Source organism: Salvelinus fontinalis, chromosome 23, assembly GCF_029448725.1.
Source record: "Salvelinus fontinalis isolate EN_2023a chromosome 23, ASM2944872v1, whole genome shotgun sequence".
In the NCBI taxonomy this organism is placed as follows: domain Eukaryota; kingdom Metazoa; phylum Chordata; class Actinopteri; order Salmoniformes; family Salmonidae; genus Salvelinus; species Salvelinus fontinalis.
This window is the reverse complement of record NC_074687.1, coordinates 23,770,610-23,797,478: the sequence shown is the minus strand read 5'-3', so window position 1 is coordinate 23,797,478 and position 26,869 is coordinate 23,770,610. Positions and strand designations below refer to the sequence as shown.

The window sequence follows — 26,869 nt, the reverse complement described above, 5'->3', positions numbered from 1 at the left end:
AAATATCAGTGTACAGTAGAAAATGAAGTTGGGAAGTCATCTTGTGATTATGAGATGACACTGAAAGGTTGGTGTGAAAACCTTCATTTTAAATATATGTATCTGTTCATTTCTGTAGTCTTTCAGTTAAAAGGTTGTATGCTTTTCCACCTTTAGAACCGCCGTCGTTTGTGAAAAAGATAGAGAATGTGAATTCCCTAGTTGGCAGTGAGATTTCTATGCAGTGTACTCTGAAAGGATCACTACCTATGACTGTGTCATGGCTGAAGGATGACCATGAGGTCAAAGATGGTGAGCATGCGCAGATGTCCTTTGAAGACAGGACAGCACTGCTGCGTATTTCAAATATTCAAACCAAACATGCTGGGAAATATACTTGTCAGGCCAAAAATGAAGCTGGCAATCAGAAATGCTCTGCGTTATTGGTAGTCAAAGGTTGGTTGATGTTTATGAGGACATTTTTCAAATTGCTATTGGTGTTTGGATTTTATATTCTGATGTTAAAAACTCATTGTTGAATGTTATGTTTATCACAGAACCAGCAAATATCACTGAACAGGCTAAATCTGTCAGTGTTACAATGGGGGATCCCGCCACACTTCAGTGCAGGTACTCTGGAACCAAGGTGCTCAAAGTCAAATGGCTGAAGGATGGAAGAGAGCTGACATCAGGTCATAGATACAAAGTACAGAGCACAGATAAGAGCTCTGTACTAAACATTCTCCGTACAGAAAAAAGCGACAGTGGAGATTACAACTTTGAGGTTTCCAATGACGTTGGAAGCAGTACTTGTGAAGCTACAGTTTCTGTTCTAGGTCAGTTCATTTATACATATTTTAATAATTTTTAAAGCTTTTTTTTTTACAGGTATTCCTGTTTTGACAGCATTCTCATTACTTTATTTTTTATTTATGCTAGATCAAATCATAAAACCATCTTTCACAAGGAAACTGAAGAAAACAGAGAGTATCAAAGGATCATTTGCCCACTTGGAGTGTCTTTTGTCTGGCTCTCTGCCCATATCTGTACTCTGGTACAAAGATGAGAAAGAGATCAAGACTGATGATAAGCACAAATGCACATTCTTTGAAAACACAGCTTTTCTGGAAATAAGTCGTCTTGACAGTGCAGACAGTGGTAGCTATACCTGCATTGCTACTAATAAGGCAGGCAAGGACCAGTGTTCTGGGGCCTTACTTGTAAAAGGTTTGGATAACATTTTTTTTTGTCTTCTATATTTCTGTATCTTTGGCTCTCTTTGGCTTCAGAACTTTTTAGACTTTTAACTTGAAACATGCATTCCCCATTTTATCAACAGAACCACCATCGGTTTTAGAAAGGCCAGAATCAATGGATGTTTTACCTGGATCAAAGGTTCAATTTAATGTCCTTTTGTCTGGCACTCCACCCTTGACCATTAAATGGTTTAAAGACAAGAAGGAGATCTTATCCGGCTCTGATTGCTCTGTGACTAAAGACAACACCTCTACATCGCTGGAGCTTTTCTTTGCCAAAGCATTAGACTCTGGAGACTATATCTGCGAAATTAATAATGACGTGGGCTCTGATGCTTGCCAAGCAATGCTCTTTGTTAAAGGTTCTTATTGGCTGTTATTCTTTACCTTCTTGACATTTGTTTTTGAATTCGACCTCTGCTATACTTATTATGTTTACTTTATTTTATATAGAGCCTCCAAAGTTCACACGAAAACCTGACGGTGTGTCAGTGGTGAAACCTGGGCAAAGTAAAACATTTGAATGCCAGGTGACTGGAACTCCAGAGATTGATATATACTGGTTCAGAGATGGGAATGAGATAAGTCCTAGTGACAAATACAAGATGTTCTTTGATAACAACATAGTAACCCTGGATATTTGTGGTGCTGATACTAAGGACAGTGGAATATATTATTGTGAAGCCCGTAATGAAGCTGGCAGTGAAAGCTGCAATATGGAATTGAAAGTAAAAGGTTGGTTTAGTCTTTTTAGGACTCATTTTATATTTTCAAACTTTTATATGATTCAGACTTCATTTAATTAATTGTCTGTTTTCTCTACCTCAGAGCCACCATCCTTTGTTAAACAGTTATCAACTGCGGATATTGTGAAGGGCTCAAATGCGTCTTTAGATTGTCAAGTCATTGGCACAGGTCCGTTTGAGGTCATGTGGCATAAGGATTTAAAGGAAATTAAATCCAGCACAAAGCACAGTTTCTCACAAGTACAGGACATTCTGAATCTTGAAATACAGAAATGTGATGGTGTAGATGTTGGTGAATACCAGTGTACCGTCTCAAATGAGGTTGGAAGTTGTTCTTGTAGAACTACGCTTCGTATAAAAGGTTAGTTACTTAAAACATATACTATTGTTATAGATTATGTAACTTCCATGATGACAACACATTCTTACTTGAAATAACTAATAATTGTTCCTTGGTTTGATGTTAGATCGACCATCATTTGTGAAGAAAATTGAAAATGTAGCCACTGTTTTGGGCAAATCGGCTGAATTTCAGTGTGTTGTCACTGGTTCACCATCTCTGTCTGTGCAATGGCAAAGAGATGAGAACTGGATCTTGGAAGATCCTAAAATTGAACGGACATTTGAGAATAATGTGGCAACTCTAAGGATTCCGGTGTGTGAGGCCCATCACAGCGGGAAATATACCTGCCAGGTGGCAAATGATGCTGGACAGGACAAGTGCTTTGCAACCCTCATGGTGCAAGGTTAGTCTTTTCATTTAGTATGCTAGCTAGATATTTGTTTTCATTTTGGTCAGGTCTGTCTTTGAAATGTATGGATTTTAACAGAAAATTGATATTTCTATGCATTTTAGAACCACCTCAGATTACAGAGAAACCAGAAGTGATGAAAGTAACTATTGGGGATCCAGTCAGTTTAGAGTGCAAAGTGGCAGGCAGTCCTGAGCTCAAAGTGAAGTGGACCAAAGATGGCAAAGAGCTCAAGTCAAGTCCACAGCACAAACTTAGCTTCGAGAACAACCTTAGTAGCCTTAAAATTCAGACTACACAAAAGGAGGATGCAGGCAACTATCAATTTGAGGTCTCAAACCACATTGATACCTGCAGTTGCAGAGTCAAGTTGATTGTACTAGGTCAGTGCAAAATCTTGTATTGAAACAAATTAGTGTGGTAGTATACTGGTTATTACATGATATATAATGCATATGGTTTTGACTGTTTTGTTGTTGCTCTTGTGAAAACAGAACAAACTCTTCCCCCAAGCTTTACGAAACCAATGAGTGAAATACAGGAAATATTGGGAACGTTTGTTCAAATTGGCTGCAAAATATCTGGATCCCTTCCCATTACTGTGGAATGGCAGAAAGATGGAAACAACATTTCCGTTGGTGGAAAATATAAACTTGTTCGTCAAGACAATTCTGTGTCTTTGGAAATCGAACAGTTAGAGAGAGTTGATGCTGGCACTTACTCTTGCAAACTGACGAATACAGCAGGAAGCGTTGAATGTAGTGGGGCACTAAGGGTGAAAGGTCAGAATTTATAACATTTATATCATATTCATATTTTTCTCTTATGAAAGGGTCATGCCAGCTGATTAACTTGGTTGCTATTGTGTCTTTTCAAATGCATCTTTAGAGCCGCCAAGCTTTGTGCTGCTGCCTGAGCCCCAGGCAGCCCTTCCTAACTCCAACGTGCGATTTAAGAGCACGTTTAAAGGCACACCTCCTTTCGCAGTGAAATGGTTCAAGGATGACACTGAATTGATCACTGGACCATCATGTTTTACCGGACTGGAAGGATTATCTTGCTTCTTAGATCTTTACTCAGTTGGAGTTTTGCAGAGTGGAGTTTACGCTTGTCAAGTTAGCAATGATGCCGGCACTGAAAGATGTAGTGCCAATTTAACAGTAAAAGGTTGGAACATGCTCTTATTTAAACTCTTGCATTGGCTTCCATCTTTCCTCGATTGGCTTCCATCGTTCCGTCTGACCTCGAATGCTTTTATCTGTGCTCATTGTTTTGCACTTTCACAGCTCCTCCACCACCTCCTTTTCACAGCTCCTTCAGCAGTTCACAACACCTTCACCAACACCTCCATCACATCAACAACTGTTTGTCCACCATGTATCATGCTTCCCATTTCCCTTTTCAAATTCATATTGGCTTTAATGCTTAACAGATCCATCAAGTCATCAAATCACCTCTTTTTGCAGTTCATTCCAAGCCTCATATTATTTCACTTTGTCAAGTTGCATGTGCTTCAATAACCTAATTTTGCTATATTTTGGCTTTGCAGAACCTCCTGAATTTGTGCTGAAATTGCCAGTCACAAAGTTTGTGAAGAAGTGCGAGCCACTCCGTCTTGAATGCAAAGTTATGGGTGCGCCCTCTCTGCGAATGCAATGGTACAAAAATGACACTAAGATTACAGAAGGTGACAACTATAGAACTTCATTTGTTGACTCAATGGCAGTCCTTGAGCTGCACACCACAAGATTTGAAGACAATGGAGTCTACACTTGTGAAGCAACCAATGAAGCTGGAAGCATAAGCTGCAGCACAACTCTTACAGTCAAAGGTTAGCCAGTGATCAATGACATTGGGTTTTGATATTTTCCATATTACATGATATATTCCATAATAATCTAGTATTAGTATAGTGTCTGTTGGTGGTATTACGTCAGTATGAATTTGAAGCTTTGCTGCATGTAACAAAGAGAGCTGCTTCTTAACGATTCTCAATGTTTTGTAGACCCACCATCTTTCCTCAAAGTACCTCAGCCAATTGAAGGAATGAAAGGAAAGGATGCTAGCCTACACTGTGAGATAATTGGCACAGAACCCTTTGAGATTACCTGGTCCAAAGACAAAACACCACTAAAAGAAAGTAGGAAATATAAGATGGTGAATGAGGGTACCTCTGCCACTCTTCATATGATTGGATTGGAAGCCTCAGATGTTGGAGAGTATGAGTGCAAGGCATCAAACAGTGTAGGATATGAAACATGCCATACTACAATTAAACTCAGAGGTTAGTAGAATTGCATCATCTGTGGGTATTTTTATTTTGATAATTGACGTTCCAGCTTTTAACCATGAACTACTCCATCGTGATGTTTTTTTTCTCCTCTCCGTGTTTGTCCTCTCTCAGAACCACCAACGTTTGTGAAGAAATTGTCGAATATGACATGCATATTGGGTGAAGAAGTCACCCTGACGGCCACTGTCAAAGGCTCTCAGCCAATGACCGCGTCTTGGGTACAGGATAAGGATCACATTCTCAGAGATGGTGACAACCGGAAAATTACCTTTGACAACAACCAGGTCACTCTTAAAGTCTTTAAAGCAGATTTACTGACAATGGGCAAATACACCTGCCAACTCAGAAATGATGCCGGAGTTGTGGAATGTTTTGCTAACTTGACTGTATTAGGTTTGTACATTTCAATTGTCTCTCTTAATTCAATTTTCTTTCTTAATTCGCTTAGTTTTCCCCCCAGTCATAGCTTTTTTTATTATTCAGTTTCTGTAAGCACACCTCTTTTCATGTTCTTTATTTTCAGAACCAGCTAAAGTTGTGGAGAGACCAGAGTCTTTCAGCGTGACTGCAGGTGATATTGCAGCTCTAGAAGTCAAAGTGTCGGGGACACCAGAGCTGAAACCAAAATGGTTTAAGGATGGAGTCGAGCTCTCCTCTGGACAGAAGTACAAAATCTCATTCTCAAAGATGATCTCCAGCTTGAAAGTTTTGTCTGCAGAAAAAAATGACACAGGAGAATATACATTTGAGGTCAAAAATGAGGTTGGCAGTGATCTCACCAAATTAAACCTCACTGTACTAGGTTGGTGGCCACTTCCTATACACAGTATAATATGACATTTGCCTAATTGCCTAGTGTTTTTCCTAATGCACTGGTTACTAACCATGTCCTTCTATAACAGATAAAACTATACCTCCAACATTTACAAGGAAATTGAAGGATTATCAACCTATTGTTGGAAAAGCTGGTGAAATGGACTGCAAAGTCTCTGGTTCCGCACCTTTCACCATTACTTGGTACCATGATGGAGAGGAGATCAAAACTGGCCCAAACTATGAGATTACATTCAGTGACAACACCTGCACGCTCAAAGTGCCCACTCTTAAGTTGTCAGACTCTGGAGTGTATAAATGCAAAGCTATAAACAAGGCAGGAACCAATGAGACCAGTGCCTCTTTCATTGTGAAAGGTCAGTAAATCGGAGGTTTGAAACTACAGTACCCGTTTGGGCTTCATAATGACTATTGCTTTGTGAAGTAACTGATTTAATGTCAGATGTCGGCAAGCTAAAAGTATGTCTTTTTTGTATTTAGAACCTCCTTCTTTCGTGATGCCACCTCAGCCATTGGAAGCAATGCCTGGCACAAATGTTTTGTTCTCAGCAATTGTCAAAGGAAGTGCCCCACTGAAACTGAAGTGGTTCAGAGGCACCAAGGAAATTTTGTCTGGAAAAGGCTATGAAATTGCTCTGCGGGACAGTACAGCTACTATGGAGCTATTCAAAATTGACAAATCCCACGCTGGAGAGTATACATGCCAGATTATTAATGATGCTGGAAAGGAAAGTTGCCCGGTTAACCTGTCTGTGAAAGGTTGGTCAATAATATAATTTTAAAATGTATTATTACAGATTTTTATTAACAGAATTAAAACAAAATGACAAAATTAATCAGTATGTGGACTAACAAACTTCTGTATGATTTAACTCAGAACCTGCTAGCTTTGTTAAGAAGCTGAAGGACCACTCTGTTGAAAAAGGGAAATCATTGGTACTTGAGTGCACATACTCTGGAACCCCAAAGATATTTGTCACCTGGTATAAGGACGGAAAACAGCTATTTTCTTCTTATAAGCACAATGTCACTACCACTGAGACCTCCTGCATCCTGGAGTGTTTAAACACCGATGATAAGGAAGCAAGTGGGGAATACGCTTGTGAAGTTTCCAATGATGCTGGAAAGGATACCTGCAAAGCACAAGTGTCCATCTTAGGTTAGTTTACCTAAATTGATCTGGTAATGTATTAGGATTGTCCTATACTGTATATATCTGATGTGCATGTTTCTGATTTAACGGTTTATATCTGTCACTTTAGAACCACCTCATTTCATTGAGAATTTGGAGCCAATGGAAGTGACTGCTGGTGATGCAGTTTGTTTGAAATGCCATGTGGGCGGAACTCCTGAAATAAAGGTGGCTTGGTTTAAGGCTGACGGAAAAGTGAGATCCAGCCCCACTTGCAAAATAGAATATTCCAAAGGAGTTGCTTGCTTGAAACTGAGCAAAGCAGCCAAGGCTGATATTGGTGAATACACATGCAAAGCAGAAAACAACATAGGATCAGCCTCATCCACTTGCCGCCTCTCTGTCCAAGGTGATGCCCGCCATCTTTTATTTAGGAATGTTCTCTTTTTAATCTGGAGATAATCCGTTTTGACTCTGCATCATTGTTTCTGAAATTAACGACTAGTATTATATTGTTTGTTGAACTATTCTATTTTCAGAGGCAAAAACTCCACCTACTTTCCCCAAGAAAATAACCAGTCTTCAACAGACTGAGGGAATGGAAGTCAAATTTGAGTGCCGCGTGGCAGGCTCCTCGCCCATTGAGGTCTCTTGGCTTAAAGACGGTGAAACTGTGAAATCCACCGACTATACCATGAGTTATGATGATAACACTGCTGCCCTTAAAATAACCAGAGGTGAAATGAGACACTCTGGGGAATACACTTGTGTTGCTACCAACAGCGTTGGGACTGCATCCTGCAGAGCCAAACTCACTCTTCAAGGTCGGTCGGTTTTTCTTCAAAGAAGTCGTTTTTTGCTTGCTGACTGAGAGACAGTGCACGTTCTGTATTAGTACCATGTCATATTGTACAATGTCAATGCTTTCCTTTCAAAGTATGCTGTATGTTCCACCTCTTTCCCATCATTTAACTTTTAGAGCCAAGATATCCCCCTGTCTTTGATAAAAAGCTGTCACCCATGGTGGACATTTCAGTGGGTGATAGTGTGGAATTGGAATGCCACACGACTGGATCTTTGCCAATAAAAGTCACTTGGTCAAAGGATCACAAAGATATTCGATCAGGGGGAAATTACAAGATGTCCTGCGTGGATAACACCCCACACCTTACTATATTGAAAGCAGCTAAAGCAGACTCTGGCCGCTACTTTTGCCATGCCACTAATGACATTGGAAAGGACTCTTGTTCCACTGAAATTACTGTCAAAGGTATTTGGCCCACTGGCACCCAATTTTAGTCCTTGAGAGACATTTTAGTTTCTTGAGAGACATTTTTGGTATAGTACTTTGTTTGCTTACGTGACACCTAACATGACCACTGCAATCTTGTTTCAGAAACCATTCATGCTTTTGTATTTATTTTCAGAGCGCAAAATCCCGCCTACCTTCACCAAAAAGCCCACAGAGACCCTTGAGGATACAGAGGGAAAGATGGTGAAAATTGAGGCACGTTTGTCTGGTTCTCAGCCCATGACCATCAATTGGTACAAAGATGACATTGAGAGGCACAGCTCTGATCACTATGACATGTCCTTCAAGAGCAATGTGGCTGTGTTGTGTATCAAGAGCTCCGAAGTCTCAGACTGTGGCAGGTATACCTGCAAAGCCACCAATGAAGCTGGCACTGCCTCTTGCGAAGTGACAGTTACCATAACTGGTAGGTCCATATTATTATTACTTGTTTATTTTGTTGTGTTTCTCCATAGAAAACGAGATGTACATAACTTTTGTATGCATTTCTACTGTGTGTCTGTTAGGGGAATTTTATAATTCCTTTATGTACTCATTAATTAAAATCAATCTGTCTATTTCTAAGAATTTGTAAGATACTTATTAACATAAAATAGACAGGGTCCAGTCTTATTAAAATGAGATAATACTATTTATTCTCGTAAGCGCGCTCCCATTTAACCACAAACAGTTTATATACAAAATATGACGTCATTGGTTACAGAATAAAGCTCCTCCTCTTGACCAATATAAAACAGGTTCAAAAGTTCATTCCAACTCACCAGCGCACACACATGACACACAATATCACTAAGATTTCCAGAAGTTTCACTATAATTTATTACCACTTTAGCAGACAGCTCGAGATAATGGAAGACCTAAAAAGTTACTCACTGCCTTATCTAAACATCTCAAGTTGAGTCGGTTCAACCATAGTTTAACGATCCTTTTGGCTTACTTTATAACCCACACCACATACCTCTCCAACTAAGTTGGAATGGTGTTTATTATGTTTTAATTACTCCTTGTTCATGCTACATAATCCCTTCCTTATGAATTAACATTATTAATCAGATATAATAATAATAAAGGGTAGAGTTCAATTAGTTATAGTTTTATCTAAATGTAAACATTGTTTAGTCATTATTCATAAAATTCCTAACAGTGTCCCATGTATGTTTTTCCATGACTCTTCTCTATTTTTCCAGAACACAAGAAGCCCCCTACATTTGACCCCGCTCTCAAACCTGTCACGCTGACCGAGGGAGAGAACCTGCACCTTAACTGTCAAGTCCATGGATCCCCTCCTATGAAGATTCAGTGGATGAAGGACAGAAAAGACTTGAAAAACACTTCCAGCACTAAAATCATTTTTGCAGATGACGTTGCGTCTTTGGAGGTGATGCGCGTATCAAAGAATGATGCAGGGGACTATCTCTGCAAGGCAACCAATGAAGCTGGTAGTGAATTCTGCAAGGCCAAAGTGACTATCAAAGGTACATCTTCTGGACCATATTTTGATTCAAGTCATATCCAATAACTTGTGGAATCAGCTATCATGAATGAATGATTATGTTTTTTTATAACAGACTTCTTGAATTCTGCTTTATTGCAGAGAAATCCAAAGCAGCACCTAAACCCGCTGAAGAGGAATCAACAGCAGCACCAGTAAAGAAACTGGACAACTTGTTCTTCATCGAGGAGCCCAAGCCTTGCCATGTAGCCGAGAGTAAGTGTGATGAAAAGAGATTTAGAAGCATATAATTATTATTCAATTGACAACCCACATTGTTTAATCATTGGATAATCTAAAATGTCCATAGTAAGTGATGTCTTCAATATGTTGCATTCCTTTACAGAGGGCACTGCAACGTTCATCGCCAAGGTTGGAGGTGATCCCATTCCTAACGTGAAATGGATGAAGGGCAAGTGGAGGCAGATCACTCATGGTGGTCGCATCACTATTGAGCAGAAAGGCCCAGATGCCAAGTTAGAGATCAGAGAAATAACAAAGTCTGACTCCGGACAGTACAGATGTGTCGCAACTAACAAAGCTGGAGAAATAGAATGCAACACCGACATGCATGTTGAGGAAAGGAAAGAGGTGGTCGGAGTTGAGGGAGACTTCAGAGCTAAACTGAAGAAGTAAGTGAATCTCTCTTTGACAATTGTGTCTCTACCTTTCACATTCTACAAGAAACTGTACAAATAATATTTGCCATGCCTTCTATTTTTCTTCCTCCACAGGACTCCATCTAAGCAGAAGAGTCCCCAGGAAGAGAAAGACATTGACATTGTAGAGTTGCTCAGAAATGTGGACCCTAAGGAGTATGAGAAATATGCCCGCATGTATGGAATTACTGACTACCGTGGACTTCTTCAGGCCATTGAGCAGCTGAAGAGGGAGAAAGCAGAAGAAAGTGGAAGACCGGTAAATTAATTTAACATAAAGTTGTATTCATTTGAATTTAATGGCTTAGTCTTTATTTCAGAACACAACAGTTTAATTTACTTAATATTAGTCATACAATACAGAATTTTGTTCATTTTTTAAAGACATGATGGCCACACTATAACTAGTTCTGCTTTGTGTTTTGATGTGATTTAGGAACCGGAGAGAGAGAGAGAATCGGACGAGGATTTGGCTGCTCTTGTGGCTGATTTGCAAAAGAGAATGGAACGTACTGAGGTAGGTTCTTCATTAGCTACCACAATGAAATGTCTGACAATGACAACAGCAGTAATTATCATGTATTATATGCATATTTATTTACATGAATGTCTAAGCACATATGTCTTCTTTATTTGTTTGCAGCCTGTCACCGTGAATAAGGACATAACAGATCAATCTACAGTCACCAACAAGGTTGCCACCTTTGAGTGTGACATCAAGATCAACTTTCCAGAGATCACCCTGTCCTGGTACAAGGGAACTCAGAAGCTTGACAACAATGACAAATACGAAATCAACATTGTTGGTGACCGTCACATTCTGAAGATCAAGCAGTGTCAAACGAAAGACCAGGGCAACTACCGTGTTGTATGTGGCCCACATATCTCCAGTGCCAAATTGACTGTTATTGGTGGGTATCTATGGTTCTGCATTTGTTTATTCTGTACTTAGATGAATGTTATTGATTTTAGTCCTTTATACTGTATCTGTAAATACTGACCGACATGCATATTTGTTTTTTGTGTCTTTACAGAGCCTGAGGTTGAGAAACATCTGGAGGAAGTTGCGTGTAAGGAGGGGCAAACATGTACACTGTCTTGCCAGTTTTCTATCCCTAATGTCAAAACACAGTGGTTTAAGAATGGAAAGCTTTTAGAAATGAAGGGCAGATACTCGCATGAGGTGGTCAACAAGATTCAGAGGCTGTCGATTAAAGACCTCCGACCAGAAGACCACGGACGCTATACCTGCAGATATGACAACCTTGAATCAACTGCAGATCTATGGGTTGAAGGTTTGTATAGATTAAACCATATAATAATTGGTTGCTGTTGCATCTCCTATCATGTTGTAGAGTGGATAAGATCACCCCAAACTAACCTCTTTTTTTCTTCATCACTCATTTTGTCCCTAATCTTTAAATGTTTTTTTTTTCACTCTTTTTCTCTTTTTTGCACTTTTGATTTGACATACTCTTTTTCTTCCTGGAACTCTCTGATAACTTTTGTTCTACTTTCTTACACTTGTTGGTCTTGGAACTTTGCCACAAACCAACATTTCTCTGTCTTTCTTTCTTGTCTTTTGACTTTTTGTCTCTACTTTCATCCTATTGAATCATCCATCATGAGCTGTTGAACACTTCTAACTGCATATCTATTCTCCATTGTCCAATTTGTCTTGAATTTGCACAATGAGTTTTATTTATGAGAATAGCCAGAAATATTCAAATTGAACTAAATTTATCACCACATGTTATCTGTTTTAGCTGAACAAATTCACTTCACCAAACGTATCCAGAACATTGTGGTGGGCGAACGCCAAGCAGCCACCTTCGAATGCGAGGTGTCTTTCGACAATGCCATCGTTACATGGTACAAAGACACTTGGGAACTCAGAGAGTGCCCAAAGTATAACTTCAGAAGCGAAAGCAGAAGACACTTTATGATCATCTGCAATGTAACCAATGAAGATGAAGGTGTGTAGAGTTGCGTCAAACAAGCATTTTATGGATTTCTTTATTCTCGTTACCCAGATGAATATATCAGAATGGATTATTAAATCATCTTCATGACTAATCCTTTAGGCGTTTACTCGGTCATTGTGAGGTTGGAGCCCAGAGGGGAAGCTAAAAGCACAGCTGAGCTTTATCTTTCAGACAAAGGTCGGTATAGTTGTTAGCATTTGTTTTTGTTTTCCAGCTGTCTGTATCTCATAGTGGCCTTAATTCAGTTTTTAATATTTCATCTTCCTTTTTCACAGAAATTGAATTAGCAGGGGTACCCCATGGTAAGTATTTCATTTCTAGCCACACAACCTCTCTCAAATGTATCACAATTCCTAGTCAACTTATCTTAAATATATAACTTATTTTATATATACTGTATCTTTGATATTTAAACCAAATTCAACATCCTTTAGATGTCCCTGATTCATCAATACGAATCCCTGATATGCCATCTTCAGTTACTCTAAAAGGTAAGAATGGGACATAAGATTGGCATTAATTAAATAAATCTAAACTAACCTAATTAATATGAGAACTCAACATCTATATGTTTTTTTAAAGAATCTTCTGAATACTATTATGAAGAAGAGATGGAGATGAGAGAGGTGGAAATGAGAGGTATATGGCCTTGCATTCTTTTTTATTAAGCGTCTTTCCATCACCATCAAACCCCTTATAATCATCATAAAATCATTCACTACCGTTTGATTATTGTGCAAGATTTACATCATATTAATAGTAACCATCACCATCATCAATTTAACTATCTCCATGTTTTCACGATTATTCACGCTTTTGCATAAACTCAGCAAAAAAATAAACGTCCTCTCACTGCCAACTGCGTTTATTTTCAACAAACTTAACATGTGTAAATATTTGTATGAACATAACAAGATTCAACAACTGAGACATAAACCGAACAAGTTCCACAGACATGTGACTAACAGAAATGGAATAATGTGTCCCTGAACAAAGGGGGGGTCAAAAGTAACAGTCAGTATCTGGTGTGGCCACCAGTACTGCAGTGCATCTCCTCCTCATGGACTGCACCAGAGTTGCCAGTTCTTGTTGTGAGATGTTACCCCACTCTTCCACCAAGGCACCTGCAAGATCCTGGACATTTCTGGGGGGATTGGCGCTGGCCATCACCCTCCGATCCAACAGATACCAGACGTGCACAATGAGATTGAGATTCGGGCTCTTGGCTGGCCATGGCAGAACACTGACGATCCTGTCTTGCAGGAAATCATGCACAGAACTAGCAGTATGGCTGGTGGCATTGTCATGCTGGAGGGTCATGTCAGGATGAGTCTGCAGGAAGGGTACCACATGAGGGAGGAGGATGTCTTCCCTGTAACGCACAGCATTGAGATTACCTGCAATGACAACAAGCTCAGTCCGATGATGCTGTGACACACCGCCCCAGACCATGACGGACCCTCCACCTCCAAATCGATCCCGCTCCAACGTACAGGCCTCGGTGTAATGCTCATTCCTTCGACAATAAATGCAAATCTGACCATCACCCCTAGTGAGACAAAACTGCAACTCGTCAGTGAAGATAACTTTTTGCCAGTTCTGTCTGGTCCAGCGACGGTGGGTTTGTGCCCATAGGCGACGTTGTTGCCGGTGATGTCTGGTGAGGACCTGCCTTACAACAGGTCTACAAGCCCTCAGTCCAGCCTCTCACAGCTATTGCGGACAGTCTGAGCACTGATGGAGGGATTGTGCGTTCCTGGTGTAACTTGGGCAGTTGTTGTTGCCATCCTGTACCTGTCCCGCAGGTGTGATGTTCGGCTGTACCGATCCGGTGCAGGTGTTGTTACACGTGGTCTGCCACTGCGAGGACGATCAGCTGTTCGTCCTGTCTCCCTGTAGCGCTGTCTTAGGCGTCTCACAGTACGGACATTGCAATTTATTGCCCTGGCCACATCTGCAGTCCTCATGCCTCCTTGCAGCATGCCTAAGGCACGTTCACGCAGATGAGCAGGGACCCAGGGCATCTTTCTTTTAGTGTTTTTCAGAGTCAGTAGAAAGGCCTCTTTAGTGTCCTAAGTTTTTATAACTGTGACCTTAATTGCCTACCGTGTGTAAACTGTTAGTGTCTTAACGACCGTTCCACAGGTGCATGTTCATTAATTGTTTATGGTTCATTGAACAAGCATGGGAAACAGCTTTTAACCCCTTTACAACGAAGATCTGGATTATTTGGATTTCCACTAATTATCTTTGAAAGACAGGGTCCTGAAAAAGGGACATTTATTTTTTTGCTGAGTTTATTACCCAGGAAATGTAAAACTTGTAGTGTATTTGAGGTTTAAAAAGGCCTCTGAAATTTGTAATTTCCACTTTGTAATTTCAGACTTGATTTTTCCTTACGAAAATGTATCAACCCCAACAAAATTGTCCATGAATTATAATCCACATAATAATTCACATTTCCTGTTGCTGCACGATTATTTTCTGCCTGTAGCAAACTGGCTCAAATTAAGATCTGTACGTGTTTGTACAACTTAGTAACATGACCTAACATTTCAGTCAATAATAACCACGATCAATTTAACCAATTTCATTTGAACATGTTTAGACAAGTTTGTACACCTAAAACGATTATTCAGTATTGTAACACGACCTAACCAATATTCCAGCATTTCCCACTGCTCATCTAAACAACTTTTTTTTCATTGTTACTCTTTATTAGAGTATGAAAGCTGGACAGAAGAGACAGTAGTACAGAAAATCTCTACAACCACAGGTATCCCTTAGAATAGATGTTACCATTGCAGTTTATGTCTGCTAGCAGCTAACTCAAGTGACCAAACAGTTAATCTTTAACGTTCCACCTTGAGCCACATTGGTATTAACATGTGTGGTGCTTAAAAGCATCCTTGTCTGTCTTTGTATGTTTGAGCCACTCTTTGAAAATATCTTGAAACAGAATTTATGGGCTCCTACTCTTTGTAGTACCGTAGTGTGCTAGCGTGTGTTTGTGTGTGCGGAACACGGTCACAAATCACACGTCTTTCTCTCTCCTTTGTTGTCCCACAGAAGTTAATTCATTTCTGTGTCGATATTTGTGTTATAACCGTAAACCTCTATCCTTAACTAATGTGCCTTGTTGAATAATTGTACTAATATATTCTCATTGTCTTATCAGCCCCGAGAGTACCTGTTGAGGAGGAGTCCGTCCAGAGTAAGAAGGTTGGAATGAGGGAGGAAATGCCACAAAAAGGTATTAAAATACCAACTTTTGTCTGTCTTGGCTTACAGCAATGTTATGGCAAAGTTGGCAACATGTTCATAGTCATGTTCATAGTCTTGTGTCAATTGGTAAACTCTTTAACGGCTTCTTTTTTATGTGATGTACATAGTCGGCAATGTTTTGGCAAAAGAAGTTCATGATCTTTGTTCATTAGTCATTTATGAAACTCTGTTTAAAGTTTGCTTTTCTTCCAACCGTGTCAAAGGTTTCCCCTGCCATGTCATGCTCAGTTTCTTTCCATGTCTTGCTTAGTTTAACTTGGTTTGTACTTTCAGTATTTATGATATTTGATTCTTTGCTCTTAAGTTGATCACGCATAGTGGCTTATGTGTTTGTCTGTATTGTCTTCCATAATATATGTGCTTTTTTGGCAAGTACCTTACATGCGAATGCATGGATGTCCACAGTAGATAGTGCTTTGCTACATTGGCTAACACAATGAGTGTCTTTAAAGTTTCTGAAGTGTACAAGAAACCAGAGGAGAAGGCTAAACCAGCTGAGGCAGCAGTACCACATAAAGGTATCTAAATATCTGCATTTCTAAATTATCTTTTGTGTTGATCTGGTTGATGTGTGTACATGTGTGTACATACTTACCCAAGTATGTCTCTCTTGTAAAAAAAATATTTAAAAAATTGAAAAGAAGGGCTTTTACTATATATATTCTACTTTTGCTTGACTGTTTGTCTGTGTAAAGTAACCAATGTCCACTACTGTAAATTACATTATAAGATTAATTATATTTGTCCCTGCACATTAACTCAGTGATAACTAGTACTTACTGTGATGATATTTCCAAGTACCTGAAGCCAAAAAGCCAGTGGAGGAGAAGATAACTGCAGAGGTTGTCCCAGAGAAACTTCCCTCTCCAAAAGGTATAGTCTTAAATCAGAAATGATGTGCTTGTCTAACGATCTTGTCATGTTTGTCATGTATTCTTAATTTTCTTTTAACTACATCTGTGAATTTGTTTGTTTTAATTGATTGTTTTTGTGGTTGTTGGACGTGAACCTTGTTTTCTTCAACTTAGTGTCCGTAATTATTTTGTATTTATTTGCATGACTTCTATAGCCAATATTGTGCTCTTTTTATTTTGGTGTATGTAATTGCTCACTTTCAATATCTTAGAAGAACATGAAGAAGCAAAGGCACCTTTCCATAAGCCAGCTGAGAAACCTGAACAGGTTCCATTAAAGAAAGGTATACTGCATTTTCCCATGTGCTTCAGAAATGCTCCTACTGCTGCTGTTGTAGCTCTTATGAGTCTCTGTCCTGAATATTTTCAGTTGTCTGTCTCTTAATACCATATCTTCTTGTTATCACGTTCTAAGGTATGACCCAGGTGCAGACAGTGTTGAAGAAAGTTTATTCTTTAAACAGGGGCAGGCAAACGACAGGTCAAGGCAAGCAGGGGTCAATAATCCAGAGAGGATGTAAGGCACCTGAACAACAGGCGGGCTCAGGGTCAGGTCAGGCAGAGGTCGGTAATCCAGAGTAGTGGGGCAAAGGTACAGGACGACTGTCACGATCGTCTATGGGTGAGAGAGAGGACCAAGGCGCAGCGTGTGCAAAATACATTCTCTTTTATTGAGAGAAGGGAAAACACGAAACGAACACTGAATACAACTAAACAAAACAACAAACAACCGTGAAGCTAAGTGACGTAAGTGCATAGACAAGCAACAAACGTTCAACATAGACAATTACCCACAAAACCCCAATGCCTATGACTGCCTTAAATATGGCTCTCAATCAGAGACAAAGAACCACAGCTGCCTCTAATTGAGAACCAATCTAGGCAGCCATAGACATACAAACACCTAGACAAGACGCTGACCCCTTTACCATACAAAACCCCTAGACAATACAAAAACACATACCTTCCCCATGTCACACCCTGACCTAACTAAAAAACATAAAGAAAACAAAGAATACTAAGGCCTGGGCGTGACAACGACAGGCAGGGTCAGGCCAGGCAGAACGTTCTGAACCGGGAAACTAGAAAACAGGATCAAGGAACAGGCAGGAGCAGGGAAACAAAACGCTGGTAGGTTCTACGAACAAAACGAACTGGCAACAGACAAACTGAGAACACAGGTATAAATAAGATGGGCGACACCTGGAGAGGGGTGGAGACAAGCACAAAGACAGGTGAAACAGATCAGGGCGTGACACTTGTCAGTCTCTTGTCTGTCTATTTCACAGTTTCTACATCATATATGTAGCACTTTCTAACACTGCGTGTTATTATCCCAAAGGATTCTGTGTGAATAAGCCTGTGTGACCAAGTTTGTTCACTTCTGTCACTTTGTGCATTGAGGTTAGAGGAGTTGTCTCAATCATACTCTTGTCCCATGCTTTTATGGCTTTCACTCTTGTATTCGGTTTTTCTTGATAGCCCATAGTTTCTAATGTTGATGTCTGTATTACCTGAAGATGTCCCTCAAGCTGCACCCGATGTTGCGGAGCCAAAAGCTGAGCCAAAACCAGAGCCTAAAGTTTCACCTGTGGCCAAGGTTGAACCTGAATCGAAGGGTGCACCTATAAAGAAACCAGAGTGTCCACCATCCAAAGGTATTTCCTGTCATGTCTTGTTTTGTGGAGTATTTATCCCCCTCTCTAATGTCACCTCTCCTTTGTGTAATTGTATGTATATTATATATGTATATTATATATTATTATGTTTATATAGCTTCTAACATAGAAGTACATTTTTACTTTGTGTCATATCTGTATGTAGTGTAATTATTACCTTGTTATGTGAATTCTAAATCAAAGTGCATGTTACTTTAAGTTCCTGAGAAAGCTAAGAAACCAGAGGCTTCAAAACCAGAACCAGAAACGCCAGCGGCAGTTAAAAGGCCAGAGACTGCATCTACTCCTTCTCCAAAGGAGCCAGAGCCTACTCCTGCTGCAAAGAAGGTCCCATCACCACAAGGTATCAGTATCTCTCAAAAGAGAGGCAGCTTTCTGAGTCTTTTAACAACTTGTATGCTCTTTATACTCTTCTGTTTGTCAGTCCATCTTTGTCTGTCTGTGGCATTACAAAGTTTAAGACTATGTAATGTCACGTATTTGGAATCCGTATTTGTTGTTTTCTTTGTCAATTTTATGTCTGTTTGTTGTGCTTTCATCACAGCACATTGTATATTACTGATAATGTGCATATTCTTTGAAGTGCCAGAAGCACAAAAAAGACAGGAGGTAACTCCGCAGAGACCAGCTACCATCCCTCAAAAAGTGGACAGAGAGGACATAGAGCCTCATTTGCAACCTGTGCCAGAACAAGGTACACACAATATAGGTTGTCAATGCTTCTCCCGTTAATGTTTAATGGCTTTCTTCTAATCAACCCCAGCTTTGAACATCTATGTCTTGTCTATGTTCACATTTGGTATCGTCTAGCTTCTACGTCACAGAGTTTGTCTTTTGAAATGTTTATGCACAACTGAAAAGTATTTTCACCAGTTGCTTAATTTTGTCTCATCATAATCATCGTCATGCAGTCTTACCACTCAATAGAGTGTGACTTGTGCAATGTCTGTGTTTGAAATGGCTTTCTTGAATATCTTCATTGTATATGCATGTTTTTAACAAACTTAAATGATCTTTTAAGTTCCTGTGGAAGAAAGAAAACCAGAACCTCTTAAGGTTGCCAGAAAGCCTGAATCAGTTATTGTGACGCCAAAGGAAGATACAGCGCAAAAAGGTAGGGATTTATGCACTAACTTATGTACTGTACCATACATACTGTTTACTGTGATGTCTTAAGAGTCTTCTTGAACTATTCTTTGTCTTAAGTTTACCATATTCCGGCTCTCCTTTTTCCTCAGTTTTCCGTCTGTTTGACAATCTAGACACAAGGGTAGCCCTTTAACTATCATCATGAAGCTGACTTAATGATGTTACAATATGACATGATATTAGACTTATAGTTTATCATAAGTTGTTAAGACTGTTTTAGATATGGGTCATGTTATGTTTGTGACTATGTTGACAATATGTTTGAAGTAAAGTGTTGCATGCGTCGCCACGTGACGTTCTGTTTATCAGATTTGTTGTGTTATGCAACAACCCTTTTGTCACTCTTCTGTGTTGCCAATGTCTTATGCGTGTCTTGTATGTGCTTCAAGTAATGGAGCCCAAACAAAAGCCTGTACCTGTTGAGAGGGTAGCTGAGAAAAAACCTACTGAAAAGGTACCTGTTGAGAGGGTACCTGAGACAAAACCTACTGAAAAGGTACCTGTTACTAAACCTAAAAAGGAGATGGAAGAAGAAAAGAAAGTTCCAACTTCAGAAATAGAAGTTATGCCACAAAGAAAAGGAACTCCGCCAGACACAGGTATTCTAAATGTGCTCTATGTTAGTGGTGTTCAATTTATTAAAATCTTATTTCACTTCCAAATGTAGATATCAGGTGCATAATGGCATGCCAGTACTACTTTCTTTTATCTGTGTTTTTTTTAACCCAATGTTTGTCTTTATGTTGTGTTTTGTCGTTAATCTCTTGCGACCTCCATTTGGTGGGAACTCTTAAAAACATCTTTTGAACTTCAAGTGACTTCTAGTCTTCAGATGGCTGAGAAAAAGAGATCTTCGAAAACTTACGAGTTGTGGGAGGTTTCCGACACGATGGAGAGAGCTCCTCCAATAGAAGAAGTATTTCAGTATGAAGAAGTGGGGAATGAATATGAAGAGGTGTCATATGAGAACAAAGGTGATATATTGGACAATAGCACTACATCGACATTCCAACAGAAGATTTCAGTGACAACAAAAGATATCCTTCCAGAAAAAGTATCTGTCCAAAAAGATAAAAAGTCAGATATGAAACATGAACCATCTCTTAGTGAGGTTTCCAAGAGGAAAGATAGAGCTACTACGGTTTTTACTACACCGAAACCAAAGGAAAGAAGTGCTGTTGAAATTAGGTCTGATCTAGAGGCAGATTTACCAGCCAAACAGGATCGATCTCTTCAGAGAGAGTCTCATGAATCGTCCACAGAAGGAGAAGAAACACTTCTCAGTGTTTACACTGCAAGTTTAGTGTCTAGAGAGGAAGAGGGTACAGGCATCAAAACTAAGGGAACTCCTTTTGTTGATGTAGTTGAGTTAAAGACAGAACAGGCTACAATTGAAGATATACCTATCCATCAAGTAGTTCAATCTACAGAAGAACATTTTGTCCAGAAAGCTGCCAAAGTTACTACAAAAGACAGTGTACCTATAAAGAAGGAGACTGTATCTTTGGAAGTATTAAATTATGAAAAAGTGGACACTGAACTCCAAAAATATGAAGAAGTTTCCATCATGAAGCAAGGAAGTGCTAGTATGAGGGAAGAAATATCTATGAAAAAGTCTCCTAATATGCAGCAGGTAGTTAAGGGTGAAAGCAAGGCTATAGACACAGATAAAAAAGTGGAAGAAAAGAAAACAGACATTGTAAAGAAAAAGGAAATGACCACCAGGGTATCAGACAAGAAGGAAGAGTCAGGCGGAAGACAGGAGATTCATGTTAAGACAGATTATAGTTCTCCAAGAAACTTATCTCCCCAGGAACATGAAGAATATGTTTCAAAACAAGAGGCATCTGTTATCGATATTTCAGAGAATATAAATGCAGCCACAGATATTATTTCCCCCAAACCAACAGCAAGAAAGGAAACTGACATTCGATCTAACCAAGAAGGTATTGCTCAATCAGTAGAATGCAAAGAACCAGTAGAATCTTCTATCAGAGTAGAATCAGTAATTGAAGAAATATCAAATATGCAAGTTAATACAAGAAAGGACAAAATACATTTGTCAGAAGGTATCTCTCCAATAAAATTGCTGTTGCCCAAAGAGAAAGGACAGGGATTAGTTGGTACTGAAGAGATACCTTGTACTGTTGAAAACTTCCAATCAAAGAAACAAGTAGTTGAGATAGGCAAACCTTCCAAAGTAATTAAATCCAAGGAGGAAACCTTTATAAAGACCCTTACTATGAGCAAGGAACTCAGTGAAGAGATACCCCGTACAAATGAGGATATCCAGTCAAAGAAACAGGTTATAGAAAAGGGCAAACCTTCTAAAGTAATTCAATCCAAGCAGGAAACCTTTAAGAAGACCCTTACTATGAGCAAGGAACTCAGTGAAGAGATACCCCGTACAAATGAGGATATCCAGTCAAAGAAACAGGTTATAGAAAAGGGCAAACCTTCTCAAGTCATTCAATCCAAGCAGGAAACCTTTAAGAAGACTCTTACTACGGGAGAGAAAACCCCTGAAGAGATTAGAGTTGAGGTCATCCAAACTAAGAAACAGGTAGTTGAGAAAGACAAACCTGCCAAAGTAATTGAATCCAAGGAAAGGGTTGACAAGACACTTACTATGAGAGAGGAGCCCATCGAAGAGAGACCTTTTACAGTTGAGGACATCCAAACTAAGAAACGGGCGATTGAAAAAGGCAGACCTGTTAAAGTAATTCCTTCTGAAGAGGAAACACTTGACTCACAAGAGGAGGAAAAGATTTCTTCAAAAGCCTCGCCTTCAAGAGGTATACTAAGTAAATCTAACATGTTTCATCCCATCATCTTGTCAGCAAAATCATCCATCAATTCCATTTCATGCTTAGTTTGAAATCAAACTTTTTTTGCCCAGTATTATTCATCAAGGTGCTTCATTCCAGTGTTTGCCATCCCATATGAACACATCCTCTTAGTGGTCAAAATCCACAACTCTGGTGTCATTCTTGCAATTCTCTCTGTTGTTTGTGTGTATATTTTGTGTCTTTTTTGTATTGTGTTTTCTATTTGATCACATCTTTTTTGGTATTGTATTGGTGCTCCACTGCTTACCCCAATCTGTAGTATCTTGATCTTGACCATAGTATCATTTCATTTCAAGTACCAGCAGAGAAGAAGGAATCACCTCCACAACCTGTTGAACCACTTACAAAGAAAGTGTCTCAGCTAGAGAAAACTGTTGTTGCTGAAGGGGTGAAAGAATCTGAGCCATTTGGAAAGAAAGTGGCTAAACCAGAGTCTAAGCCAGAAATCAAGCCAAAGTCCAAGCCAGAGAAGATAGCTATTGCTGAAAAGCCTGCTGAGGCACTTGTAAAGAAAGTGTCTACGCCAGAGTCTAAGTCAGAACCTAGGTCAGAACTTAAGCCAGAGGCTAAGACAGAGCCTAAACCTAAACCAGAGGATAAACCAGAGCCTAAGGTCAAACCAGACCCTAAACCAGAGTATAAACCAGAGGTTAAGCTAGAGGCTAAACCAGAGAAGAAGGATGTTACTGAAGTAGGGGTGAAAGAATCACCTCCACAGCCCACTGTGGTGTTGAAGACAGAGCCTAAGCCTAAACTAGAGGCCAAGCCAGAGCCTAAGGCTAAGCCAGAGCCTAAACAAGAGGCTGAGCCAGAGGCTAAAGTAGACACTAAGCCTAAATCAGAGCCTAAACTAGAGGCTAAGCCAGAGCCTAAACCTAAACCAGAGTCTAAACCAGAGGTTAAGCTTGAGGCTAAACCAGAGAAGAAGGATGTTACTGAAGTGGGGGTGAAAGAATCACCTCCACAGCCCACTGTGGTTTTGAAGACAGAGCCTAAGCCTAAACTAGAGGCCAAGCCAGAGCCTAAGGCTAAGCCAGAGCCTAAACAAGAGGCTGAGCCAGAGGCTAAAGTAGACACTAAGCCTAAATCAGAGCCTAAACTAGAGGATAAAATAGAGTCTAAGCCAGAGCCTAAACCAGAGGTTATGCCAGAGCCTAAGCCTAAACCAGAATCTAAACCTAAACCAGAGGCTAAACCAGAGCCTAAGTCTAAACCAGAGTCTAAGCTTGAATCTAAACCAGAGGCTGAGCCAGAGGCTAAAATAGAGCCTACACCTAAATCAGAGCCTAAGCTAGAGGCTAAAATAGAGGCTAAGCCAAAACCTAAACCAGATGTTAAGCTTAAACCTAAGCCAGAGGCTAAACCAGAGCCTAAATCTAAACCAGAGTCTAAGCTTGAACCAAAACCAGAGGCTGAGCCAGAGGCTAAAATAGAGACTAAACCTAAATCAGAGCCTAAGCTAGAGGCTAAATTAGAGGCTAAGCCAAAGCCTAGACCAGATATTAAGCTTAAGCCTAAGTCAGAGGCTAAACCAGAGACTATATCTAAACCAGAGTCTAAGCTTGAACCTAAACCTGAGGCTAAACCAGAGAAGACTGTTGTTACTGTAGGGGTGAAAGACTCACCTCCACAGCCCCCTGAGCCAATTGTAAAGAAAGTGACTACACCAGAGAAGACTGTAGTTGCTGAGGAGGTGGAAGAATCACCTCCAATGCCACTTGTAAGGAAAGTGGCTAAACCAGAGTCGAAGCCAGAGAAGAAGGCTATTACTGAAGATGTGTTTCTTTCAAGTGAAGAAGATGTTGCAACTCGAAAAGGTATAACAAGGGCAATCTTTGAAATACAAATCTTCACTCTTGCGTCACTTAAAATCTTGCTTTCTTTTGTTGTTTGTTTGTATGTTGTTTGTGTGTACATTTTGTGTAATTGTGTTTGGGATACTTCCTTATTTGTTTATCCTTATGTGTTTGCTGTTTGATCACATATTGCCTTTGTATTTTCTTGATGGTTCACTTCTGTAGTATGTTGTTCTTGACCATAGTATAACTTTATTTCAAGTACCAGCAAAGGAGAAGGAATCACCCCTACAACCTGTTCGACCACTTACAAAGAAAGTGCCTAAACCAGAGAAAACAGTTGTTGCTGAGGAGGTGAAAGAATCACCCCCAAAACCGTCTGAGCCACTTGTAAAGCGAGTGTCTTTAGCAGAGTCTAAGCCAGAGAAAACTATTGCTGAAGAGGTGAAAGAATCACCTCTTAAGCCGATTGAGCCACTGGCTAAGAAATTATCTAAACCAGAGTCTAAGCCAGAGACCAAGCCAGAGAAGGTGGCAAAGAAAACAGCTATTGCTGAAGAGGTGAAGGAATCACCTCCAAAGCCCACTGAGCCACTTCCTAAAAAAGTGCCTAAGCCAGAGACTATGGTTATTGCTGAGGTAGAATCTCCACCAAAGCCTACTGAGCCACTTGCAAAGAAAGTCGCTAAGACAGAGACTACGCCAGAGAAGACAGCTAATGCTGAAGAAGATGTTCCCAAAAAAGGTATAACGAGAAAATCTTGAAATGGTATTCTTTAATCTTCCCTCACTCTTAAAATCTTTATATTTTGTGTGTTATGTTTGTGCTTATGTTATGTGTTTTTGATGTATTTCTCTGTCTTTGTGTGTGTTATGTTTACATTTGATATAGTCTTTCTCTGACACTTTCTCAGTGGTCCAATGCATAACGCAATCTGTAATATCTTGATTTGTCAGGTTGTTATTGTGAAGAGATTGTGTTCTCAATGACTTACCTGGTTGAATAAAGGTAAAATTAAATAAATCAAAATGTACTTTGACCATGGTATCATTTTATTTCAAGTTCCAGCAAAGGAATCACCTCCAAAGCCTGCTGAGCCTCTTGCAAAGAAAGTGCCTGCACCAGAGAAAACAGCTATTTCTGAACAGGTGGAGTCACCTCGAAAGCCTGCTGAGCCACTTCTTAAGAAAGTGTCTTTGCCAGAGTCTAAGCTTGAGCCTAAGTCTGAGCCTAAGCCAGAGAAGAAGGCTGTTGCTGAGCCTCCAAAGCCAGCGGAGCCACTTGTAAAGAAATTCTCTAAACCAGAGAAGAAGGCTGTTGCTGAAGTGGTGTCAAGTGAAGATGTTGCTGCCCAAAAAGGTATAACAAGGACAATCCTTGAAACACAAATCTTAAATCTTAAAAATCTTGCTATCCTGTCTGTTATGTTTGTGTGTGTTATGTATTTTGGATATTACGTATTATCTGTTATGGGTTTATGTGTGTTGATGACATGTTTCTTCTCAGTGGTTTAATGCTTATCCCAACATGCACTGTCTTGATTTTGACCATTGTACAATTTTATTTTAAGTACCATTAAAGGAGAGCAAAACATCTCCAAAGCCCACTGAGCCACTTGCAATGAAAGTCAGTCCTCTTGAAGGTAAATGTCTGTTTAATGTTGCAACATGTATGTTCTTTAAATACATTCGTGAATGAATGTTTCTTGGGCAAATATAAATCTTAAACATTCTTTTGAAGCTCCTCAAGATAAGAAAAAGACTACACAGGAAACAAAGCCTGCCTTCCAAGTGCAAGAACAAGATGATACGGAGACAGGTATTCAACAACAGAAAATCACAAAAATAAAATGACAAAATGACAAACTAATATCTCAAAAACCACACCATCCAAATACTACTAAGCATTCTATCTTAAGCCTCATTATAGTCCTAGAGGGTTGAGGCTAACATATTTTGCTTGTTTTTTTTTCAAGTCACCAAAACGTGTTTGCATTAATCTCATTCAACAAAGATGGTTGCCTCTTCGATCCACAAAAACATTCCTGTTCTTTGTCCAGTCTCGTTATAATGTTTTATGTGCATGTGCATGTTATACTATTTAAATGAGGTAGGTGCCACCTCTAACCACCTTCCTAGCAATGCTGTGGTTCTGTATGTAATGTCATATCATGTTAAATGTCTTACTAAGTTCTCATCCTGAAATTCATTAGTGAATGTGAGCATGTCATAGTTTCCCTGTTATATCTTCACTTGATAATATTACTTCACTCGTCTTCATCTTTGATTGGTTACGGGAGGAAATTCCCTTGGAATTCCCGATTGGTTCCACAAGATAATGTCCAATACCATTCAAAGAGAAAAGTGAATCATTCTCCTTAAGTGATTGGGCTGGTTATACAACTCCCCTCAATCACATCTCAATGTCCTGACCGTACTTGATACATTGAGGCTTGTATCCCATATATCTACAAATGAATGTGAATCTTTGTACTAAACAGTGTTTACTTTTCCTTAATTTCCCTACTAGGTGAAGGCAAGCAGGCACCTGGACCTGCTAAGAAAGGTATGATGAATACTTTGTTTTTCACTTTACATTTCACTATTCCTTGCATATAAATAAATATCCAGCTCAATATTTTAAATATACAGTCAAATTTCTTACTTTATTGTTGTTTTCTGTGAGTTTTGTTTGTTTGTTGAATTTTGTTTGTTTGTTGGTTGTTCGAGTTGTCTGTGTGTTGTCTTGTTTGCTGT

General features: G+C 39.5%; 1 protein-coding gene across 1 annotated transcript in view; it reads left to right on the top strand.

Annotated features, from left to right (window-relative positions):
• LOC129821055 (titin-like) overlaps positions 1–26,869 on the top strand; it is a 180,511-nt gene that overhangs the window by 50,071 nt on the left and 103,571 nt on the right. Inside the window, exons 42-91 of the mRNA XM_055878299.1 lie at positions 1,689–1,970; positions 2,064–2,342; positions 2,449–2,727; positions 2,838–3,116; positions 3,228–3,515; positions 3,622–3,900; positions 4,283–4,564; positions 4,739–5,017; positions 5,138–5,419; positions 5,550–5,828; positions 5,929–6,216; positions 6,341–6,619; positions 6,738–7,019; positions 7,123–7,401; positions 7,532–7,816; positions 7,972–8,262; positions 8,420–8,710; positions 9,492–9,779; positions 9,899–10,012; positions 10,143–10,428; positions 10,531–10,714; positions 10,892–10,972; positions 11,099–11,366; positions 11,490–11,750; positions 12,222–12,431; positions 12,540–12,617; positions 12,716–12,742; positions 12,875–12,931; positions 13,023–13,079; positions 15,163–15,216; positions 15,619–15,693; positions 16,178–16,243; positions 16,524–16,598; positions 16,852–16,923; positions 18,160–18,297; positions 18,518–18,661; positions 18,902–19,012; positions 19,340–19,432; positions 19,857–19,879; positions 19,922–20,066; positions 22,613–22,668; positions 22,756–22,965; positions 23,542–23,793; positions 23,878–24,133; positions 24,381–24,643; positions 24,770–24,857; positions 25,176–25,472; positions 25,684–25,755; positions 25,863–25,931; positions 26,643–26,678. Coding sequence (XP_055734274.1) covers positions 1,689–1,970; positions 2,064–2,342; positions 2,449–2,727; positions 2,838–3,116; positions 3,228–3,515; positions 3,622–3,900; positions 4,283–4,564; positions 4,739–5,017; positions 5,138–5,419; positions 5,550–5,828; positions 5,929–6,216; positions 6,341–6,619; positions 6,738–7,019; positions 7,123–7,401; positions 7,532–7,816; positions 7,972–8,262; positions 8,420–8,710; positions 9,492–9,779; positions 9,899–10,012; positions 10,143–10,428; positions 10,531–10,714; positions 10,892–10,972; positions 11,099–11,366; positions 11,490–11,750; positions 12,222–12,431; positions 12,540–12,617; positions 12,716–12,742; positions 12,875–12,931; positions 13,023–13,079; positions 15,163–15,216; positions 15,619–15,693; positions 16,178–16,243; positions 16,524–16,598; positions 16,852–16,923; positions 18,160–18,297; positions 18,518–18,661; positions 18,902–19,012; positions 19,340–19,432; positions 19,857–19,879; positions 19,922–20,066; positions 22,613–22,668; positions 22,756–22,965; positions 23,542–23,793; positions 23,878–24,133; positions 24,381–24,643; positions 24,770–24,857; positions 25,176–25,472; positions 25,684–25,755; positions 25,863–25,931; positions 26,643–26,678 — 9,309 coding nt within the window. The remainder of the gene's footprint in view (positions 1–1,688; positions 1,971–2,063; positions 2,343–2,448; positions 2,728–2,837; positions 3,117–3,227; positions 3,516–3,621; positions 3,901–4,282; positions 4,565–4,738; positions 5,018–5,137; positions 5,420–5,549; positions 5,829–5,928; positions 6,217–6,340; positions 6,620–6,737; positions 7,020–7,122; positions 7,402–7,531; positions 7,817–7,971; positions 8,263–8,419; positions 8,711–9,491; positions 9,780–9,898; positions 10,013–10,142; positions 10,429–10,530; positions 10,715–10,891; positions 10,973–11,098; positions 11,367–11,489; positions 11,751–12,221; positions 12,432–12,539; positions 12,618–12,715; positions 12,743–12,874; positions 12,932–13,022; positions 13,080–15,162; positions 15,217–15,618; positions 15,694–16,177; positions 16,244–16,523; positions 16,599–16,851; positions 16,924–18,159; positions 18,298–18,517; positions 18,662–18,901; positions 19,013–19,339; positions 19,433–19,856; positions 19,880–19,921; positions 20,067–22,612; positions 22,669–22,755; positions 22,966–23,541; positions 23,794–23,877; positions 24,134–24,380; positions 24,644–24,769; positions 24,858–25,175; positions 25,473–25,683; positions 25,756–25,862; positions 25,932–26,642; positions 26,679–26,869) is intronic.